General features: G+C 40.2%; 1 protein-coding gene across 1 annotated transcript in view; it reads right to left on the minus strand.

Moving 5' to 3' along the window:
• Positions 1-24,165, minus strand: part of jade2 (jade family PHD finger 2) — a 212,607-nt gene that overhangs the window by 60,953 nt on the left and 127,489 nt on the right. The window contains exons 9-10 of the mRNA XM_059351498.1: positions 23,572-24,057; positions 21,487-21,651 (exon numbers count right to left, since the gene is read on the minus strand). Coding sequence (XP_059207481.1) covers positions 21,487-21,651; positions 23,572-24,057 — 651 coding nt within the window. The remainder of the gene's footprint in view (positions 1-21,486; positions 21,652-23,571; positions 24,058-24,165) is intronic.

Here is a 24,165-nt window from a genome sequence, read left to right on the forward strand (position 1 = left end):
AAGGAAAGGACAGAAGGAGCTAACAAAGGAAGGAGAGAAGGAAGGAAAGAGGAGAAAGTGGGTCAGACAGGGAGACAGACAGTGGAGGCTGCTGCAGCTGGATACGGCAGACTGAAGCTTTGTGAAACCTCCCTGATGTGCAGCACACACACACAAACACATGCACTACAATCAAGCACACACGCCAGAGTCTATCACTTTCAAACACTTCCAGACAGCAACAAACTACATGATTTATTAGCTCCTGCTAGTCACTCACTGACAGTGTAGCCACGCCCATCTGGGATCCATGGCAACATCATTCTCCAATCAGAGCGCACATGTTGAGCTTTTGGCTGTGTGTCTGTGTGTTTTTCCTCACATGTATCTAAACAGAATTAAGGGTCTTACTCCGTGTGTTTTTCATATCACTGGCTTCATCCATGTGTGTGTGAAAACTTTCACAGTGAGGATATAAGATTACATGTGTGTATACACACAATCACATGTCTGTTGGAGGAGGACAGGGAGGGAGTCTGGAGTTCTGCCAAAGCAATAAACTCTAAATAAACCTTGTGACACCAGCACTCTGCTTCTCTTTCTCCTTTTTATTCCTCTACATTCCCCTGCTCCTCTTTTCTTTTTCCATGTACGCTACTCTCTAATCCTCCTTCCTTGCTTGCACTTCTTTATCCAGCTGCAGACCTCCCTTTTTTATCCTCTTTTTCTTCTCCTTTTCTGTCCCTCTTTCCCCTCCACCGGCTCCTCTATCTCATCTCCCTCCCTCCTCCCTTTCTTCAGGTTCATCATGCACAGTCCATGGAGAAAAGAAGGGGGAAACAGAAATGGGAGGAGGAAATTAGAGAGAGCAACAAACAGGCAGAACACACACACATGCAAAAACTGTTTAATTAAAATGAGAGGAGAGCGTGTACACACCACACTATGTCTAATAGCAAATATGTAAAGATCAAATCCCGGTTATGAAAACCTTATTACTCCAAAGCCCCTGTCTCCATTGGATTGAGGTTTTATTGGACAAACTGTTTCATGTCAGCAAACAAAACAGGATTTGGGGAGGGATTAAATTGTCTCCAAAATCTCACTTGACAATGTATCCAGACAGCATGGATCGCCTGTCTTGCATGCAGCATGCATAAGCCCTGACAGGATTAAAGAAGAGACTCGTCTCAGCTTTTGTATGTTTCTAGTCTGTCTTGCCACAGTTCCTTAAGGAATCCCTGGTACTGTACAACTTAAATATTGTCTTCTACTGGTGGCCAGCGGCTACTATGTGTCGTACTAGGGTTGTAATGGTGCAAAAGAGTCATGGCTTGGCTCACAACCCGGTTTAGGAGTCACAGTTCGGTGCGCAATTATACTTGCGGTAGAGTGTAAAAATAAAATGCATTAAGATACATTTCTTGTCATTTCTTTTGAGCAGACAGTACAAGTGTCAAAGAAAGACAATCCTCCTGCTGGGGACTGAGGTAACATTTGCCAAATGGCAGCTTTGGTTAACTATTTTAAAGAAATAAGGAACTTTTTACTTGCGTTTTTTTAACAAACACTTTTATTTTATGTTGACTAAATGGACACTTTTCCAAAAGACAACAGGTCACAATAGGCTATAATATTGCATCTCTCATTTCTGCTATGAAACGGAAAATGCATAGAAGAATAAAAAAAACAATATTGTGCTTGTTCCACCTTGGCTATATTAAAACATTTAAAGTCCTGGAACAGTTATCGTCCCACTGATCAACACATCTTGGTGATGCTAATGAATGTGTCGAATGTGAACTTTAAACTCGTAGCAAATAATGCTTATCGGACTTATTTTACACATGTATTAATCTCTGTCTGGAATAAAGAGAAATTAAATAATTCCAAATCTACTTTTCTAAAGGCACTGTTTCTTATCCATGTTAGCTGAATTTGTTAGAATGTACAATTGTTATTATTGGAGATTATTATAAAATTGAGATACTGCAAAGTGAATATAACATATTGACTTATTATGATAGAGGGATGACAAGCAGCAGTTTTTGAATGAGAATCAGAAGAGTTCATGGGAAACATGATTCTGAAAAAAAACCAACCTTCACCAATCCAATCCAAAAATATTGTGGTAAAACAGTCTTGAAACAAACACAATAAACATTTATTCCCACAGTGTTTGACTGTTGTTGTTTTTTTTAAACCTATCAAACACTGAGCAGTGAACTGTGGCTTGCATCTGTGTTGAAATCTACAAAATGATCAGTAAGCAATATAAATAAAACCTTTCAAACACAATAAATAAAAATCATCAAAAGTTTATGACAGCTGACTGCCCTCAAATGCAACACTGTGTCATGTTATTATACATGTCAAGTAGAGGTGGGGAAAAAATATCAACACAGCATAGTATCGCCCATATTCACCATGACAATATTATATCGACTCATTGCCGCCAAGTATCGATAATTAGCGTTCTGGCGCTTTTTCAGAGGCAGTATTGGGCTCACATTTAGGAAAATACTGGAGATACTGGTATCATATGAAACTTGAAGATCTAAGGAATCTATAGGCACATAGATTGTCAGGATATCGTGTCAGGAATTTGTTGAAATAACGCTGCAAAGTTAGGCTTTTCTTTATGTTTAATTCAAAAAAATTCGAAAACAGTGAAGCTTAAAGTTGAGGAAAGTTTGATTAAATGCTGCAGTTGTTGTCGTCCATACATGTTTGATATCAGTTAAGTTCAGTTTGACTGAATACTTGTTGGTCAGTCTGTGGGTTTGACTCTCATTGTGAAGAAATAAAAAGACTGAAGTGAGATGAATACCGACGGATAATTCTCTCTTATTTGACAAAATAATTCTCGATTAAATTCAATTTTGTGGACACAAAATGCAGTTAAACAGTTAAATCCCAATATATTGTGTCGCAATACTCACCATATCGCGAAATGCTTAAAATCGCAATAATATCGTATCGTGACTCAAGTATTGGGATCGTATCATGGGGCCTCTGCTGATTCCCATCTCTAATGTCAAGAAAGTTTGGATGTTGATGATTAAAATAATCTCAAACAAAATATGCACAAAAGCTACAGGACACATTCATATAGTTGTGGGACGGACAGAAGCAGGACAGGCTTGTACAGAAGATTTCAACAATAGGTAATACTGGGTACAGCACTAATGAACAGATGTGAACTCCGAAGAAGTTTCACACTATTTGGCAGGTGAGGTAAAGAGGTTCCTCTCTGTCCACCTCTTCTCAGGAGGTAAGTGAGGGAGGAAGTAGTTCAGACTCAAATCACAGTCAGCAGCAGGAGAAGGGTTTCACACAGCAAGGAGTAAAGCCTAATTGGCTATGTTTTATTGCCCGGCCAGCCAGGGCTAAGTGGAGGTCTGAGGAATGTGTTTGCAGATGCTACAGGGTGCTCAGCAGGGAGGCTTTATTCCATAATGGTGTGAGGGGCTGGCTGGGACAAAATGATAGCATGTAGGAAAGTTGGCAAAACTGTGCTCAGAGCTTAACCGTGAAACTCAGTTAGGGGAGTGACGGATTTTTGGCGCTAACAGGGTGGGCCCGGCTGACTTTAGTTTTCGAAACCTTCCAATTAGTTTCAATTTATTGTACTTTGGATTTACAGACTCAGGACAAGCTTCCCTGCTGAAAGAGAGCATGGTGGATACTGTATGCTGGCAGCTACTTTAGTCTGCTCTGAGCATAAAAGCAACTTAAGCAGGTATTCATAAAAAACATAAGCAAGTCTGCTCGCACCAGTATTGATATTTACTACCTTTTTCAGTAATCAGACCATCTCCGCCCTCTTAAAATCAGACTAAAACCCTCTTCGCATTATGAAACACACCTCAAGTTGCTGTCTGTGGATTTGAGCATGTTGTAACCTTTATTTTTGGTATGCAGTGAAATTGTCAATTAATTATTTAGGGGTTGTTAAGTGTTCTGTGTGCTGAGGATTGTTTTATGTCGAACTGCCTGGGCAAAGAGATGTGATATCGGGGAGTTATTTTATGTGCTTGGTTGATGACCTGAGAAGTTTTTCATTTGTTTTAAACACAAAGACTCAATGACAGATTTGTAAACAGCTTTTGTCTTTCCTCACAATTGAATATTTTTTTTACTGAAGGTATGTGTTTTTCTTCTATGTCTGTTTCTTCTGCCTCCACTTGTTTTCCTGGTGCTTGTATTTACTAAGCATTACAGTAGGAATGTTAGATCTGCCTTCAAAATAAGAGCAAACAAATGTAGTTTTCAAAATAAGAGCACATGGATGTGTTAACAGAGCATGCCCCCAGACCCCCTACTTTGTAAAGCTTTCCCCATCATAGTCTCAGAAAATCCTGTGGGAAACGCTGGTTCTAAAGCTTGTTTTGCAGTCGACTGTCATTTTTTATACTTTCTAAATTGCTGATTGATATTTACACATGCACACCATCCAGGAGACGAATAACCTTTTACCCCCGCTGCTGAAAAAAATCCTAGAGGAAACACTGGAGGTGTTTTCACATTCTTCTACTCTCAAATCTGAGATTAAAACATATGATGGAAAAGCTAGGTTTTATGAGCTAGAACTTTGACAGCCAATCAACAAGAAACCTGAAACCTAAAGCAATGACTGGACATCATTACAGTGAGCAAAAACACACTGTAGCATCGTAGTAGACACTATTGTTTGTTTCACAACCACAAACGATGCCGACAAGACTTCTGACATACTTAATAATGGCGGATTTCGTTGGACAGCAGACTCATTGTCTGCGTCTGGAGGCTCAAACATGTATGGCTAAATATTCCCAGTAATCATGTTTCCACCAACAAATTTCTATGCACATTTTGAATAATTGCATGAGAAAAGCTTGATGGAAACACCAGAATTTGAAACTTTTGAAAATGCACATAAAAGTTTTTATGCTCCATTGAGGTGTTTTTTTGCCTTTAAAAAGCATTATTTGTGTTAATGTGCTAAATGGGAGATGGAAATGCTTTTTCCGAATAAGTTCTGACGTAGCAAACATTTAACTAACATAAATGATCAGCTGTTTCCGCTCTGCCAGTCAAGACGAGCTGACATGAAAGAACAATTATAAGTTGCCGAATTGAATCCAATCCCTGAAGACTTCTTTCCATTGTCTCTCGTGGGTGGTCAAAGTTGTCCGATTAGCAACTTATTTTTGTTGTTTTTTTCTCTCTTGCACAATCTCTACTTCTTCTACCTTTTACTGAAATTAGCCTACAACAATACATTACACTGCTTGTTTATTCGCCCTAAACGAAACAAACTTGATTGTTGGATGGAAACGTCCCTAATTCACATTTTATTTAATGCAACATTTCAAAACTTGCTTCGGCTGTAATAGAAACATTAATGGTTCAGAGAATATAGACCAGACATCAACACTACTTCTGCAGTTTGCAGCTAGCTAGTAGAGTATTGAGTATTTGTGGGCTTCTCACCGGTCTACATAGTGCCAGCAGCACTGATGGGCGGTGGAGGCCAGTTTTAGAATTTCTTAATGAGGCTGAAAGAGGGAAAACCACATAATCGTAGCACAAGTATATTTTACTTACTTTAAAATGTGTCTTAAGGGGGACTTTATTATTTTTTAAAAGCAGAGCATAGACAGTGTTTGGTCTTTTTTAATTTAACCCCATAGGGTAGATCTAGTCTAGCAACAACCTCAACATGCAAAAGAACATATTTTTTAACCCCACCTCACCGTACATGTGAAACAGAAGCATTTCACACACATCTGTTGTGGGTACAGCATACAAAAGAGAAACAAACTGCCAAACCAAATGAGAAAGCATGCTGGTATAACGTACAACAGGTTTGGTTGGAGCTGAGTGAGTTGGTCCAAGGCAACAACAGTTTTGTGCTGCAGGTGTTAGCCAAAGAAGTGAAACCATGATGCATACTGTCGGATATAGCTGCAAAGTGCTTCAGCTTATATGAGATGGTTTGTTTTCAGTATAGGGCTTAACTTCTGTTATTGCCGAGTCACTCAAGGCCACTTTAAGACTCTGGAAGGTGGAAAGGCCATTTTGCACCATTTCATCAACACTGCAAAAACATAAATGAGGACACAGTTGCATTGGAAAAAATGCAAACATGCAAAACTAGGCCACTGGAAACCACAAACGTCTTTCTTGATGCTTCCACACTGAACTGAAGACTAGTGAAACAAAAAAAAAACATGTTGAGTCCTAACTGTCATCAGCAGCTGACTGCAATGAGTAAAAAACCCTCTATATAAATAACATAAATCATCTTATAAATGCCTGCTTTTGCTGCCTTGAAGAACCTCATGTTCTAGCAAATAAACACCCGTCTCCAATAAATGCCTGGTCAAGACACTGTTTACACTGCTGGCCATAAAACTGCTCACAAAACCACTAAAATGTGCCTGAAGCAGCCATGATAACATCACTGAAGTATGTCGCCAAAGTAATTTAGGTCTTTAATTTTTAAACTGGACACAGTTCACGATAATGGTAAATATTACATTTGTGCCTGTTATTGAGAAGTTTGTTTATAGGATCCTGGTTTTGATGTGCAGAAAAAATAACAGTCTGCATTTGATTATGAGATCTAACATTGTTATCTGTGATTGATTCCATGGCTGAGAAAAAATAAGTTTTTATTAGAAGTTTGACTTAAAAATAAAATATAAATGGAAACAGATTCTATGTCCCAATACAACACATTCCGAGTGTAAAATAGCAGTAAAACTTGGATTAATCATTATGTCTGTCATGTAGATTTTTTTAGACAGAAATCTGAGGAAATCTTGCTTTCTCTCTCTATAATCAAAACCAACATGATTGGTCGCCTGCTGAGTTTATCTATACTTAGTGGCAGCAGAAGTAAAATGTCCTTTCTGTTTCTGTGTGGTTAGTAACACAGCAGGATTGAAGATGAAGGGCTGAATGCTTCAAAAACACTTATTAATTTAGTGCAAGTTTTAAGTTGCATTTATGCATTATGAATAGCGATTATATAAGTGACAGGGTGATAATGTTTGCAGAGAGAAGTTTGATTGTTTGAGATGTAGGCTGTCAATCAAAAAATATTCCAAAGAGGTAAACTGGGGACAAGATGTGTGTGAAGATATAGGAAATAGGCAACCACATCATGGTGCATTGCATTCTGGGTGGTTGTTAGAGTTGAGCAAAATCTACCAAACTGACATATTACAATGTCCACAGTGAGAGATTGCAATGGATGATATTATTGTTGTGTATACACATTTTATATGTACGTAGATACACACTCACCTCCTCACCTGGTCTTTTTTTAGACCCGTTTTCCTCCCTATTAGTGAGGTATGGGTCAGGTTTTTTTAATATGCACCCATCTGACCTGGTATGAGAGCCAATCTGCCAATCTGTCTTTTTTGCTATTTTTAATATTCATATATATGTATTTGACCAGATTTGTATTTGTATTTTTACGAGACCAGAGACAAATTACTAGTATATGCACATGTTTCTGGCCAATAAAGATGATTCTGATTCTGCTGATATTGGGCTCAGTGATCGATGACTATCAGCCTACGGTGATAGACAATGGCATCGTTCTCTCATAACATAGGAGTAGGGTGGTTAGCCACCATGCTAACAGCATTGTTAAATGTCCTCACTAATCCTAAAAATGTCCTAAAAAGGAAGCTTAACCATGAACTGCTCAAGTGACGCTTCTCACTGGCCAACATTGTGGTTGTACTGATCGGACTTAATGCGTTAATGGTTAATAGAGTGTGAAGCAGAGTGTTCCTAAGCAAACCTAGTTTTAATTGAATAAAGTAACTGACAGATGAACCAATGTACCAGCAGAGAAATATCGTGGTTCTTCATTGCAGACTTTACAAGAAGCCAATATGAATACAGCAAAATGCTAATACGGTACAAAAAGCATCAGTACAGCTCTGCTTTGACGCTTAAGTCAAATTACAATGTTATGCTCAAAAAGGAAACCCATTTCGAAAAAGGCTTCATGCTTAGACTTTCTCACAAAACTTGTGTAACAGCTTTTAATCTTACGGATAGCGCTCTATATGAAGCGCTATTTGAGTTGACTGCATTGACAAGCTCTCAGAGGATGCTTTTAAATTGGACCTCAGAGGACGGTGTTTGCTGCTGAGTCCTGTGAAGTGAGATTTTACGGTTGAGTTGCGGCAGTGTGTCGGCTGGTACTGTCTGAGACCCAACTGTAAAATATTAAAGGCCCAGGTCAACTGGGGGGCCCTCATATCGCTCTCATTACTTATTGACGCACCCCTATCTGTGTGCCGGGCAGCTAGTGAGCCTGTAGTGTGTGAGAGACGGAGCGGAGACGGCTGACATGGGCAAACACTCGTCAGCGCACGAAACTACACACATTGATGCATTTTCACAGCCAGAAATAGAAAATCTTTAATGCACACGAGTGTGGAAAAACACGTGTATGCAGACCGGTGCAGCAGTCACTTCAGTAGTAATATGCATAATACAGTGTAGACTTCATGTACTAAGGTTTATGTATTACTATGCCTGTGTGCATGTGTGTTCATAACTGCATTTGTATGCATGTGTAAGCTTGCATGTAAGCTGATCAGTGTGTGCCAATGTGTGCATTCATTTCATGCACATGTTTGCACAAGTGTGTTTTCATGCATGATTACTGTGTGACATGATATCTGTGTCGAACATGTGTATGCACAGGGATGCGCACATTCATGCATTTATTTCTACATGTGTGAGGGCACATACGCTCAGTGCCAGGTGGTGTGTGTGTGTGTGTGTGTGTGTGTGTGTGTGTGTGTGTGTGTGTGTGTGTGCTGCCATGCTGCTCCTATTGTCTCATCAAAGTGATGTGAATTTAAGGTTTAACTTCCAGTGAATTATTTATCCCCGCAGCAGCCTTGGCACCTGCACTGGCCAAGGGTCTGAAAACATATACCACACACACACACACACACCTTACATGTATGTATGCACACGCACACACACACACACACACTGACGGACAAAATTATACAGCCCAAGCAGCTATAAATATTTATCCTTCTTCCGCCTCATATTTATTTCATCCAACAGAGCTCATATCAGAGGGGCAGCGGGATGGTGAGGATATCCATGGAGAGGAAGAGGTAGAGAGGAGGAGGTGATAGAGAGAGAGAGAAATAGATAGAGATGGAGAGAAAAAAAGAGTGAGAGTGAGAAGAGGATGGCATTAAAATACATTTTCAGGTGATAAAATAATATAAAACAAGGCAAGATAAAAAAATAAATAAAAAGGATGCAAGGGACAGAATAACAAGAGGAAAAATAGCAACTAAAAGTTCTGTCCTGGTGAATGTGTGAAAAAAAGTGAAGCAGTGAGATGCAGGAAAGATTCAGGACAAATATGCTGACCAAAAGAAAAAAAGTTCAGAGAGCAAAAAAAGAAGGTTAGAAACAGAGTGATAAGAAATGAGTGGAGACTTGAAGACATTCAAGAGTGTCATTGTTGCCACTATCCAGCAGTCTAAACTGCGGCCATTGAGGTGCACAATTGAAGCTGGACTACCATGACACTTAGCTGGGATAAAAGGCTGAGTGGCTTGGCCTGTCGCTCTGGCTGGAAAAGGCCGGCCACTGGGTTGCAGCAGCCAGGCGCTAAATGTCAGGGAAAATATCAATCTGTTTCCAAAAATAAAAGTAGAAAGGAAAGGGAGTCAGTCAGCAGACGCTTTGTTTTCCAAGAGTTGGAGAAAAAGTTTCATCTTGCTTCTTGAGAGTCCGTTACATAACGCATAATCCAGGAATACGTAAATGTCTCCGAGCAAAAGGGGAGGGCATCAGAAATAATATATTTCATATGATGATATTGGACAAATGGTTTCAATTCTTCTCCTCTCAAAGTCTGTGTAAGCATATACAACAGCTGTGCACTCACATAGACTGTAAAGTTTTAAGTCCAACCACCTCTCATCGCTCATCAAAATCAATGCAGCATCTTTTTTTGTTCCATACGTTCTTGAATCTTTCTTGTCAGAAATACCCACAATGCAACTCAACCGCTGACAGTGTGGGCAGTTGAGCTTTAATTCAGTTTTTTCCCACAGTTTCTGGGTTGTAGCTATGCTTAAGTGCAATAAACTATTAATTAATTCAAGTTTTTCAATATGGAGAACCTTAAAGGCCCCTTGACTTAAGAGACCCACCATGTTCTGTGTTTTAATTTAATTTAACTTTGTTGCAGACATCATTCAGTGTTATAATAGAGGGTATAAGAAAATTGTACTTTTTGTCAGGACCATTACATTACATACATTAGTTATAATTGTATATGTATGTATGTAAATCGTAGATTTTTAGTATCGTAGGACTCCTTATAGCTGGCATATACAGGCATGACATGTTTTGTTGACTGAATTTAAAATGATTTGCAATGAGAAGTCATGATTAGGAAAATTATAATGTGCATTTTGCCATTCTTATAAAATATGTCATGTTTGGTTGATAATATTACTTTGCTTGTATCTTTTTAACAAGATTTCCTTGCAGATTTAAGTTTTTGGCAGAGCAAACCTCATTGAATCTCAAACTGTTTTTGAATGTGAATCTCTCCTCCATGACTTCTCATGTCTTGCATGTAATATGTCAGTATGTCATGCGAATCTGTTAAATGCAGATCTGGCTCTCCACCGGTATCACCGAGATACATGTTCTTTCATTGAAGCTGGCATATTTAAGTGTTTCTGATGTCTCCTCGTGCCCTGGAAGGCAGCTCAGTGACCTTGTGGCAGAACATAACAAAGGCCAGAGCCAGAGGAGCAGCTCTCTGTAAGCTTTGAAGCCTTTGGGCTGTGTTACACGGTCAAGCTAAGCACGCAGCATTTTAAACAGCAGTAGATCTCAACAGGCGGTTTCTAGCAGAGTGAACGGAGCTTGAGGCAACCTGAAGGTGTAAAGCCGTTTCTTGCCTTCAGCACATACAGACTGATGCAGCCAGATTTCCGAGCAGATCAAAGAGGGGAGCAAAGGAGCATTTTCACATTTACAGTGGATTTTAGAATTGATCTGAAGATATTACTTATTATTTTTAACAGTTTACATCTCCACAGTTTGACTCCTGCTTGCATATTTGGAAGCTTTTGCACCCATAGCCTTTCCAACTTGCCAAACTGTAGACTAGAGGTGATGCATGTTTGCTTTCAGTAGTCTGAAGGCTTGCATAAATTAGATGTTTCCCTTTCTAACATTGCCTCTTAGCCCTACCTGATTTTGTAGTTATTTATTGAGTCAATCTTTATGTATTATTAGGGCCTCGGGGCAATCGCACCGAGCACTGGTCCCATACAGCAATAGCTGTAGGGACCAGTGCTTTTTCATAATAGCTGTAGTATCTGGCTCTATATAGTGTGCATACAGGTCTTAAAAATGACCAAGCCCCTGTATCTTTAAAATGGAAATATGGCTTCCTTAAAAGTGTAGATGTTCATTTTGAATAGGGGTAAAAACATGATTAAGAAATGTAATGCATTTATAGCACCGCAAAAATATAGGTTAAATAATTTTTTTTCAAAATATAAGAAAAATCCCACAATTGGGTTTAATATTTTTTCTCCTTAAATTAAAAGTTGTTGTCTCATGACTGGAGGACCTATTCTTCCTATTCAAAAAGAAAGAAAGAGACTGTATTAGCCCAAAGCTATGTTGCAAATATTCATCATCAGTACCAAGACATACATTTAAAGTTGTTTAAATTGCGCTATTGCTGATTAGAAAGCAACATTCACACAACTTGCTCCGCCTCTCTTGTGGTACAGGGATTCAATTCCCTTATGTATTCAATTCAAACAATTTCTGCACACACTCATCACCTCTGCATTTATTCATGTATTTATTTATTTATTCAAAGAAAGAGTTTAAATTGCACTTAAAGATGTGATCTACCTATTAAAAACCAAACATCATAGGAGGTATATATATATATATATATATATGTATATATATATATATATATATACACACACAGTTTACCATCTGTAATGCCATCTTCCAAAAACATAAAGCAGTCCTGGTGTTTTAAACCCTATTTGTTTGATTTAAAATGTGAAAAAACCTTCCCAGTATGTACTGATGAATCCCTTTGGTTTTATACAGTTGCAGCTGGTCTCATCCGAATGAGCCCAGACACAGTGAGTGACGTGCTATGTTTGATCATTGCTCAAAAACTATCCCATCAATCAAAATGTTTTTTGATGTCTGGGAAGTCTCTCTGGAGAATCCATCAGCAAGCAGGAACCTAGGCCAAAATCCTGCAGCTGAGAGCTCGTAAACTACAGCGAGAACCAGACTTCTTCCCCTCAGGAGTCTACGTTACTCTACCGGTCACTTTGGGAGCAAGCCAGCCATGATTTCCAGGTCTTTCCTGAATCTACAAACGAAACCTGGTTGGCTGGTAAAACACTTAAAGTGGCTGTTGAATGTTGAGATATAACAGTAATCGTTGCAGGAGGACGGGAAAGGCTCTTGTCTTGGATCCGTCTTAGTACCCTGAAGCTTCTTGGAAACAGGCAGACTAAGATGAAGAAGAAGAAGAAGAAAGGATTGTGTGTAGCGAGCCAGTATCAGGTTTGGAGCGGAGCTGTGTGTGGGGAGCCAGGTTGACGTTGATCCAACAGGGTGGGTCTGTCTGCTGCATGACTCGGCCCGTCTGGCCCGCAGCAAGATCCCCCACCATCCCCCCACCCTCCTGCAGTTATATGTGTGTAAGTGTGTAGGTGTAAGAGTGTGTGCATGCAAGCGATGCCTCTGTTGGTATGCATGTGGGCGATGAATGATTTTGTATGAGTGTGCATGACCGTATGCGTACATGTAAGTGGTAGAGAAGCATGTAAGTCGCTGTGTGTACATATATCTGTGTGTATGTGTGTGTGTGAGAGGGAGAGAAGGATTGATGTTATAACCAAACAGGCACAGCAACACAGACAGTGTCGCTCTTTCCATGTCTCTGTCCTCTCCCTGACCCTACCTAACGTTGCATAACACTAGAGACGGTTTCATGCCAGATGAGCGGCTGGGTGGGTGCACGATGCACTGGGGGAGGGTGCTGGAAGGGTGTCAGGAAGGTGCAGAAGGTTACGTCTAAAACAATCAGATGAAAGTAATGATGCATATGGGCTGAAAAAAGGAGTCAAATTCCCTGCAAGTCCCGCTCTCATCCATTCTGTCTTTGTTGCCTGTTCTGTTTTTTTCGACTGTGCTGGCTCAGGAAAGAAAAATGACTCAGGTCGAAGGAATAGTCATACAGTACACACACACACTGTACATACAAAGATGCAAACAATTGCATAAAAGATGCACCACATTCCAACAATTTTACACATCAAATTAAGTTTACTAGGCACAAAGAGTGCTACTCAGCCAGTGAAAATAGTTCTATAATGTCTTCTGTGGCTCTGGAGGAATTTTGTCAAGTCGGACAAAATATCTTGGAAACATTTCTAACAGAAAGCCTGTGTAACTAGCGTGGGGTGCAGAGTTTGGAGAGTGCATACATTTACCACAAAACCAGAAAAGTTTTAGTTGGAACTCACATGGAATAAGTATAACTTAAACAACCTAATTTGATCCTTTAAAGACCAGATTAAAGTTCTTAATGCTCATTAATTGAGGAAAATCAGAGGTATTTAACTCTGAAAAGACCCCAACATTGTTATAACATGCAATGCACTGCTTTATGAAATGTTGTAAAATGCCCATTAGTAATTGATATTCCCTTGCAACTACAAAATATTTTATTACTGATGCATGCCATCATTATACCAGCACAAACTCAAATGTTGCTTCATTGTTTTGGTCTGCAGCCTGATGAATGTACTGAAACTTTGAATTTTGTACTTTTGTTCCAATTCCTTTTATGTCAAAATACAATTTTCTTTTCTTGCATTACCAGATTTTATGCCAACATGACAATCATAAAAAAGGTCTTTTGTAATTGTAAAGACCGTTTTTTACACTTTATAAGCAACACGTTTTTTATGAATGTCATGAGAAAAAGAGAATAAAAAAGTGAAAGAAAGAAAAAATTATTACTTACATAAAGGAAGAAAAGTCAGGACAAGAGTCCAAGGCTTTTTTGTGGTTCCGTTTGTTAAAAAATACTAAAATAGAGGAAATTGGAGAAGTTGGAAGACTTCTTTGGTGTGTTATGTGGATCTTGGCATTTATGAATTGTGAATTTGAGTCAACACATGCCGCAAAAAGATGTAGGAAATCCAAAGAATTTGGCAGTCTGAGAAAATAAAGATACAAGCAAGACTCATCTGTCAAATAACTTTTTTGTCTTGAGCCTCCTCAGATGTGGAAAGTTCTACTCTTTAACCTTTCAATGTACTGTAAATGTAAACTTCTGGTCAGAAGCTTGTGAATACATATATTTTCCCCTCATTCTTTACTTTGCTTCAAAACTTCCTCTCTGCTCGTTTCTAACAGAATGGAGCACCAAGGGGGGTTTGTGGAAAGAAAACAAACTGTGAAACTGTAACCTGTAGCCAAGGAAAACTAGCTGATGGGTTTTTTATCCCCCTCCTTGCCTCAGCACAGAGTGTACCGACAGAGTTTACCTGACAGATATCACTCCTCAACCACCCTGCTGCTTCAAAACCTGCAGCTAAAGGCTCGGGTTGCTGCCAATGCTACCCTCTGTCCAGGTTTGGCCCTCTACACCATGACTGCCCAGAAAACTTCCTTCCTAATCCCTACCTACTTACTTCAAGTCTCTTTTTCATAAACACCCCTCCTTCTCATCACATTCTCTCCTCTTCCTCTGCTTCTGCTTGTGAGTTCTCAGTAGTGAAAGAAGATATATAAAACATATGTTAGCTGCTCATAATCAAAACTTTCCCTTGCTCTGCCTTTCCTTAAGTGGACTGTTTCATAAGCGTACTGTTCTGTTCTACTCCGAGGGCCTCCTGGGTGTGGGACTGCTGACCTGCTGGGCTGAGTGTGCTGCCAAGTCTTTACCGTGAGAGAGCGAAGGAGAGCAGAGGGCAGGGCAAACAGCGGCACTGTGCCATCAGACACTTTGCCAGCCTTGGCTGCAGTAGCGATGTACTGACGAGAGGGAAAAGACTAACTGCAATTGTTCGACTCAAGTAGTTATAGATGTGAAAACACACGAGAGGAAATGAGTAAGGAAAAGGGATTCTTTCACACCTGCTTTCCCTCCGTCAGCCCCAGCTCTCCTCAGTCTCCTGGCCCAGGCCGAGCCCTGGCATTTCCCCCTGATTCATCCGCCTCCTCCCTTGGGCTTCAGCACCTCTCTCTCCTACAGTCTTTAGCCCTTTCCTTTAACTGTATAGTCCAATTCTGCTCCTTTCCCTCTATGCTTCCAGGGCCTGAGCCTCCACCCTGTACTCCCTCTCCCCCTCCTCCTCCTCCTCCTCCTCTTCCTCCTCCTCCTCCTCCTCTTCCTCCTCCTCCTCCTCCTCCTCCTCGTCTCTGTGGCAGTAACCTATTTTCACCCAGCTCCAGCTCTCTCCCTGCTCGCCTCAACTTCTTCAGACTTCTCTGGCTAAAACCCTGACCCTTTGCTTTAAGACTTAACCTCATCTCAACTACTTTGAAAAATTCTGCAAGTGAATGTAAATACACTTTCAACAGCAGTGTTAGTCCGTTGAATAGGGTCCGGTCAAGTGAAAAATTAGGGATTTTGGATTGGGGCTTCAACACTTTTTTTCTTGATAGGTCAGTCCTGATACAGCAACATACAGCTGAGCAAAATGACCAAAGTCTTCTATCCTTAAATAGGTAATTACCTATCCTAATAATGATGTATATCACAACATAGCATGTTATCTGATAATTCAATAATTTAAATATCTATATGAAATAACCTCATGGTAAAGCCTGTTTTGTATAATCTATACTTGCCTCTGTGGTTGGTTTCAGGTTCACATGCAAGGATCAGGATGTAAATCATCATCCAAATTATGAAAACATTGACGTAATGCAGTTCAGCTGTCTGTTTCCAACATTGCTGCAGGGGTTATATTGAAATATATATGAAATATATATACAACTGTAGATGACACTTTATGGCATTTGACAATATTGTATTGACAATAATGTTTAATTGTTTTCTTTTGGTGTATTTCCAAAGTGGTTATACAGCTGTACCTATAGATAACTAATGGTTAACTTAACAAGTCTGGGTATGATTTGGACACTGTCAGTAGTGTTACAATGCTATTTTCTGTAGCAACCATTTTTTCAATAAATATAAACCTAGAAATGCTTTTTATCAAGTCAAAGTTATCCCATGCAGCTTATAATATTTAACAGAATAATCTGACCTATATACCTATTTTAAATGTTTCCAATAAATCCTCTGATTGTACACATTACTAATCTAAAGGAACAGTGTGTAGGATTTAGTGTCATCTCGGAGTGAGGATGTACATTGAAACCAACTGAAGCCTCTGTTCACCTCTGTGACCTTCAGATAATATAAAAATATGAAATTGTCCATTCTGGGCTACTGTAGAAACATGGCAGGTTGCCTGAAAGTATGTAGATATTGAAGGGTGAATTAAAATAGCTGATTTAATAGTTTTACCAGCATGAGGCAAGTCTGCCCAAGTGTGAACTGTGGTGTATAACATGTGGGGTTGCCGTGGTTTGTTTAAAGGCACTCCTGCTGCAAACTTTTTTAGCTGGTTAAGGGATTTGCACTGACAATCTTTTCAACACAAGCAGTGCAACACCATCTCACACACACACACACACACACACACACACACACACACACACACACACACACACATACACACATACACACAAATTTCCAGCGTGCCTTTAGCCTGATTCTAAAACTGCACACAGACAAAAAAATAAATAAATAAATAAAAAAGAAGAAACAACATTTAGCTGCTAACTTACACGACCCAATCACCGTGCCACACATTTCTTCGACATGTTGCACGCTGATTGGATGAGTGATGGGGGGTGAGGGTGGGGGGGTTGGGGGCGGCACTCAGGAGAGGAGTTCAGAAATGGAGAAAGCTCACCAGTGCATTAGGGACAGCACGGTGCAATTCGTTCCATTGGCAGCACTTCAAAGAGAGTGAGAAGAGGAGGGGGATAATCCACCCCAACATTAGCCCCCGGTTTCTTCCACCACCACCACCACCAACATGCACACACACATGCACACGTTTATTCACAAAAGCAGCAGGCTGGAGGGTTTGGTCGTGGGGTCTGATTGGGTTGGGGTCTAGGGATGACGGGATGGAAGGATGGAGGGGATTTTTCAATTTGCCAGCAAATCAGAGATGATTGGAATACTCTCTTGCGCACAGCAACACACATTCACTCCGACACTTACACACACCCAAACACAATGGCATACACACAACACAAGTCCATCTCCACAGAGAAGACCCCACGCTTGAACCTCAGAGGGGAAAGAAAACAAAACAAAAACCAAGCAGAACATTTGCTCACAAGAGAGATTAAAGCCAAAATATAGTAATATGGGTTAAACATATGGGTCAGCAATGAATGAGAAGACCCTCTGTTTTTTAAATCTGTGTGTGTGAAACAGAAGCAGGGAAAAAAAGAGGAGATGAAAGAAGGGGGAGTGCAGGGCGAAGGAAAGTGAAGGAGACAGAAGAAGAGAAAGAGAGCTTGTATATCGACAGCCACTAGCATCAGTAGCAGTGAGCTGTCAACACTCGCTCGGCCAATACGGGACCAACTGATGATCAATCCTCCTCATGGGAGACCTGCCAGCAGCAAACACAATCAATCCTCCTCTCTCTGTCAGACCTTTGAGCGATGTTAAAGAGGAACGCTGCTCGATTCCAAGCAGCCTGAGAGTCAACAACTTGTTGTTCAAACCGCCTCTGAATATAGTAAACACGCCGTCACACATTGATGACACGGTCCCCCCCATGGGAGCCATCAGCTACAAACACCTCATTTTTTGATCTGCGATTGCAGCATCACTTACGGGCTAATATGCGCTACTTTGACAATGCCACAACACAATTATGAGATGCAAGACTCCTTCAAATTCAGACAAAAACCTGCAAGCTGTGTCTGAGATTCACTGCATATAATAGCCGAGAGTGTCTAATGCACCACAACGTCCAAAACAGAACCTAGTCCTCAGTAACTTAGTCCTGTTTTGTTGTGTATATGTTGTATGACTGACTACTTAATTAAACATGAACAACTTCAACTGGTTTTACAAATGGACGAACAAGTAAATGAACAATCAGATCGATGCACAGACGGCTCTTTTTAAGGTGCTTTTCATACTGGCAGATCAATGTTAAATAGGCTGTATTTTCTATTTTCTACGGACCATCTTCAATTGTTTTACCTTATATTGATGGGATGAGTGAACCTTTGAGACTTGAAGAGGTATGGTCCACTTTTACAACACACACGTCAATAAAAAGCGGTCCAGAGGGAGAAGAGTTATGGAGTCTACAGATACACTGACTGGTCAGGAAGTTAGCAAGGCTTGCAAAAATCAATAAACCCTGACCACTGGAGACTACTGTGGTGTGGCTTCAGTTACACAAGTCTATAGGAAACCAACACCTCTGTAAAGTAATGTTTCCATCGCAGAATTTATTACATATCGAAAGTAGTCTGTACATCTACACACTCACAACCTAAAGGTGCATAACAAGAAGAAAATAGCAAAATTAAGTTCAATATAATTATGAATTGGACTAGCCACTTGTAAACAATTGAAACCCATTTGTGTTCTGCTTTGTTGGAAATTATTTTTCACTATAATTTCCAGTTAAGAGGTGAGAAATTGTCATCTAAAAGCCAAATTAACCCTGTGGGATGCTGAGCAAAGCACGCTGATCCATTGGACTAATCCAACCATTTAGTCCACTCAACTGCTATAACCAGCTGAGGCTAAATGGGAAAACCAATAGACAATTAAAAATGTCCTTCAATTATTTCCTGTGTTTGTATATTATTCTTTTAGTTTCCTACAGAATAGTGGGTCATTTGGTTGATATTCAGCCACCTAATTGCCAAAGGATTGTCCTACTGTTAGCCAAATTAAATCAATGAAGCTGAACCAAACCAAACCAAGCCAACTGCACCGTATCAAATCACATGCCAAAGAAATGAAGGAAAAAGTATTAAGGACACAATATGATTTGGTTCATCTTACAGTCTGCTGAAGGAAAATACATTAAAACTGGTTGTTATAAGGATTTGTGGGGGAAACTTTTTAAACACGGATCCTTTTTGGTAGATTCAGTATCAGAAAATAAGCAAATACCAAAGGTTGTCTTTTAGATTGTGGTAATGATATAAAACATTGGTCTAAACATAAGAACAAACATAGCAGCCTGGCTGCCTGTCCTTGGCATGCCAGACTTAACTGTATCCCCCAAAACTTGGGTTGCAGTGGATTGGCTGTGGCCGGCCCGCTGTCATTCACATTCTGTAGGGTAGATTGCAGGGTCAGACAGAGGTTTTGAGAGCACCGCTGCAGTGAATGCCAATCAACTGTCAGAGCCCTGCGAACATGAGCCTGGAGTGAGGTTATGGGCATGGGCGCAACCAATCCGAGAAACCAAGCAAGGAAATTTACATAGTGGTTAGCATTCAGCTGCCAAGTGTAAGCTATGATACTGAAGGCAGTGGGGGAATACTTCACCATTCTGACTGACTGACCTCAAAACTGTACAACTACAGGTCAGGTTTAGACTGAACTCGTTAGTATTTATTAACTATTTGACACTGGTGATTACGATTAAAATTTATCCCTGATCACAGGTCCAGTAACCAAGTTCAGGTTGGAATAAAGCTCTATCTTTTCTCTGTTATCCTTAAATTGTTCATCATTGTTCATCAATGCGATAAGCGCAATGCGACTTATGTTTCGAATGCATACCACACTAGTAAACCCCCAGTGGCTAGAGGTTCCAATGTAAATGTGGGTAACCCTACAGAAAGGAAGTGCTACACTTAAAACCTCAGTCCCAGTGACAGCGGCTAGGAGAAGCCCAATTCCACAAGAGTTAAGAAGTTGTCTTGATGAAATCAGGGTTGTATGAAGACTGAAATAAGTGTGTCACCCAAGACAGCCAAACCAATATCCAGGGCATTTTGGGGTGAATCTCAAACCACTCTTTGTGGAGAAATGGGCAACTCTCTGACCCTGCCTTTTCCACAGAGGTTCATGTCTTCTCTATGGCCTCCCTTGTTTATTTAAACAACCACAGAAGCTGCTATCCTTCTGGCCTGCCAATGCCTTTCTACTATGCCCAGGGTAGTCAGAACTAACCAAGCATTAACAGCTTCCTTTAGCTCCATCAGGCGGTTCTCCGGTTGCCACCACAAGACTGAGCAGCCACTCTACAAGGATGGATTCAAACTTCATCCAATAACCTTCACACAGATGCAGGTATAATTATTCTGGAGGTTTGAAGACCTCAAAGAAAGGAGCCTCAGCCGGATGTCCCTGTTTTACTGTAGCTGCACATTTGGGTTTATCAGTACCGTCTGACAGAACCCCCCTGGCCACCTGAACTCAGGTGGTGGGGAGAACAGGTGGTGACCAGAGAAAAGCTATTCTCCAAGACACATGTCTAAAGGCCCTGAGGGTACAACTACATAACATAAATAGCACATTTCATTGCTCTATGGCCCGAGGTGTTCTCTTACCTTGCTCACCCACACAAAATCAAACTATAACCAAAGGGACTTAGTGAGCGGCATCCTTAGTATATATACATCACAAACAGTCCATGCCTTAAACAGACATTCAATGCAGAAACACCCTTGAATTTAGTACAGGTAGGCTACTGCTACTGAGGACAGTGTTGCAGTCTGCAGAAGTATGGAGTCTCTTGGTAGCATCCCATATATTTCTCTGTATAAATCAACACAATGGTGCTCACCTAGGGGCTTGTGAGAACCTTGGGTCTTCCACACCTTCCACACTACTTAACATGTAACATCCCAAGAGACATACATACACTGTTTCTGTGCAGAGTCAGTCTTTGTTCCATGATTTCTTCAAGAAAACAGGTCTGTGCCGGCTAATACACTGTCACAGTGAACGCAAATCACAGAAAAAAACGAATGAATTCTGTGCGGTGGGTAGATTTTCACTTAAATTCAACACTGGGCTATCATTCATCCACTCATTATATCATTCAGCCATTTCATTATGCCTTTATCCTTCAGGCTATTCATTCATTTAACATTAATATTCATGAAAGCAAAAATCAACTTTATATGATACTGTCAATGATCTTTTTAATTAACATTTTGAAAAATGTAAATTACCTCTTAAACATTAGCAACACTGGCTGGATGAAGCACTGAGTGTGTGAAAACACACACATATATGCACTCACAATATGAATAATGACCCCCCGTCTGAATAATGCACTATGCAGAGCAACAAAACAAACTTCAACTGGCTTCATACTAAACACAAACACAGACACACACACTTGGACTCACCCTCTCCAGGTCTTGTCGGAGGTGTGTGAAGAGTTTGAGGCGTCTGTAGAGGACGTCCTGCTCCTGCTGGGCAAGGTTGTCCACCTCGTCCCTCTTTAAGGTCACAAGAGGTCGATTAAAGTTGGCCTTCCTCTTCACCTTCCAGAACTGATATAAGAAGTCCACCTGGAAGAAGAAACAAAGTATTCCCTTTCTTTAATACAATCTGTCCATCGAAGCCAAGAGGTTGACTAATCAATTCAAGAAACAGAAAAGACAAATTAATTTATAGAACTAAAATACATCTGTTACACTCAAAAATTTCAACTGATAGAAATTGTAAGTAAAACTGCTCTAAATGTTTAAATAAAAAAACAAACAGTGATTCCATTAAAGCATGATGCAGAGTTTTCATCCCTGTTTTCTTTACAGTAGCCTTCCTTTATAGTGAGAAAAGCTCTTGCCTGCAGCCACAACCAATTTTGGACAGCAAACGCCAGTTAATCACTGCGCGTTTTAAACAAAAGCCTGTGATTTATCAGACAGCTTACCTGTGAATAGGGACCACTTTATTTGATGCACTAGAGCCGCCACTCTAATTGCACCTCATCAATACCACATCTGATTACATTTAATTAATTGTGCAAGGCAAACTCTTCATCTTAACTAATATATAATTAACTTTGTATTTGAAATACTGGGTAAAGATCAGGAAAATGTTATGTGGGCATACTGTTTTTTATCTTTCATTGTTTTATATGTTTAAGTCAACATGGATGGAAAGTTTGTTAAGAGCTCCATAGATTTATTGTTTTGTGAGACCAGGCGATGTTCTCCAGCCAGTCGCAAGAGGCTCCAGGTTCTTATTCTAAGTGGACCAAAAAGCCACTTTCCATCTACATCTCTGTCAAGTACATACTTGTTTCTTGTTAGCATGAACAAGTGTTTCATATTGTGACACGTCTCATCAGCGAGCCATGTGTCGACCCTGTCTGTGAGCTTTATACTTATGCTTATTTATACCTGACTCACTGTCTGCAGGAGTAGGATATTTTTGGTGAACACGGAGGTGTATCTATTACAGTGATGGACTGGTGTATGATCTAATTTCTTGATCATTTAATATGACAAATCATGCCATTTTAGTTCCATGTATAGACTGTATAAAAGACTTGGATGCAGCCACTGTGAAGTCACACTTTGGTTTGTGGACTACTATCACAAAGTAGCCAAACCCTAAAGCATACCCTGCTTTATCGTCTATTTAACTCTAAATGGGGCCATAATTTACAAATTCAACATCATGTTGTATTGATGAATACTTGAGACTAGCGATTGAGACCATAAAATCATTAGAAAAATGTTTACTGAGGCAATAAGTCAAGTTCGAAGTAGGGTCATTTTCTCATAGACTTCTATACAATATACATGACTTAACCCTCCTGTTAAGTTCATTTCTCAGGAACAACCATAATGTTCATGGGTCAATTTGACCCGGGGCATGTTTAATTATCCAGCAAAATTAGTCAGCAACTAAAAGATCCCAATAAACATTGTATATTTCATCAACAACTCCTTTACTAACCATTTCAATCCATATTTGGTGCAATGGTGTTCCTTACCTCTCACAGATCATGGTTAATTAATAATAATAATAATAATAATAATAATAATAATAATACATTTAATTTATATAGCACTTTTCTAAACACTCAAAGATGCTTAACAGGCAATATAAGCGCCTCAATGAGGAATATTCACTCGTTTTTCATTTTAAAAAATCATGATAAAACATCTTTTTAATGTACATTGGAAAGACCCACATATAAAATACAATGGTTTTACCTTACATTGATTTTTTTATTTTTTTTATTTTACATTTTTAATTTTTATCTTTTTCTGAAAAAATACTTTTAACTATTTTTCTTAGAATGATCAAACTTTGAAATGGGTCAATTTGACCCGCAACATAACAGGAGGGTTAACTTGCAACCAGTGAAGAAACCCCCTACAGGTAATTAGAAGGAATGCAGATTTAAGGCACTTTCACATTAGCTTTACTTTTCAGACCCAGAGGTTGCAGCTTGGTTCCATGTCTTAACGTACCTGGGGGACGGGCAGTGCCAGGTTTTCGGCCACTTCCCTGGGGTCCACCAGTTGGTAAAACTCATCTTCCAGCTCCTGGAGTTTCTGTTTCCTCTGGCTCACCTTCTCTCTCTCCAGCTGCTCCCGCTCAGCTCGCTCTGACGCCGACACCGAAATTGGGTACAATACAGACCTCTGCTCCTGGTCGCTGATGCTGTTTGGCTGGTGCTGATGCTCAGGCCGGAGCTCAGAGCTGACATTGGTGATGGCCCAGTCAGGTCTGGCTGCGGCGTGTGCTCCATTGCTTGTGTGGTTGCCATTGCTCACACTGGTCAAACTGGAGAAGTTGGTGGTGGTTGTGTTATTGTTGCTGGCGCTGCAGCTGTGCTCCAGGCAGAAGGACTTGAATCGCACCTCGTCGTTCTCTGCCAGGATGGTCCTCATCTCCAGTCCGTGGTCGAAGGCGCATGTCACATGGAAGGCCACGATACAGGAGGGCATAGAGCACTGGGAGGGGAAGAAAGAGAGGGAATACAGTTAAGGGTGAAGAGAGAGTCAATCAAAGGTGGTATAGGGGAGATGATAAGGAAACAGGAAAGAGTGTAGGGAACCAAA

The sequence above is a fragment of the Centropristis striata genome, chromosome 15, assembly GCF_030273125.1.
Source record: "Centropristis striata isolate RG_2023a ecotype Rhode Island chromosome 15, C.striata_1.0, whole genome shotgun sequence".
NCBI lineage: Eukaryota > Metazoa > Chordata > Actinopteri > Perciformes > Serranidae > Centropristis > Centropristis striata.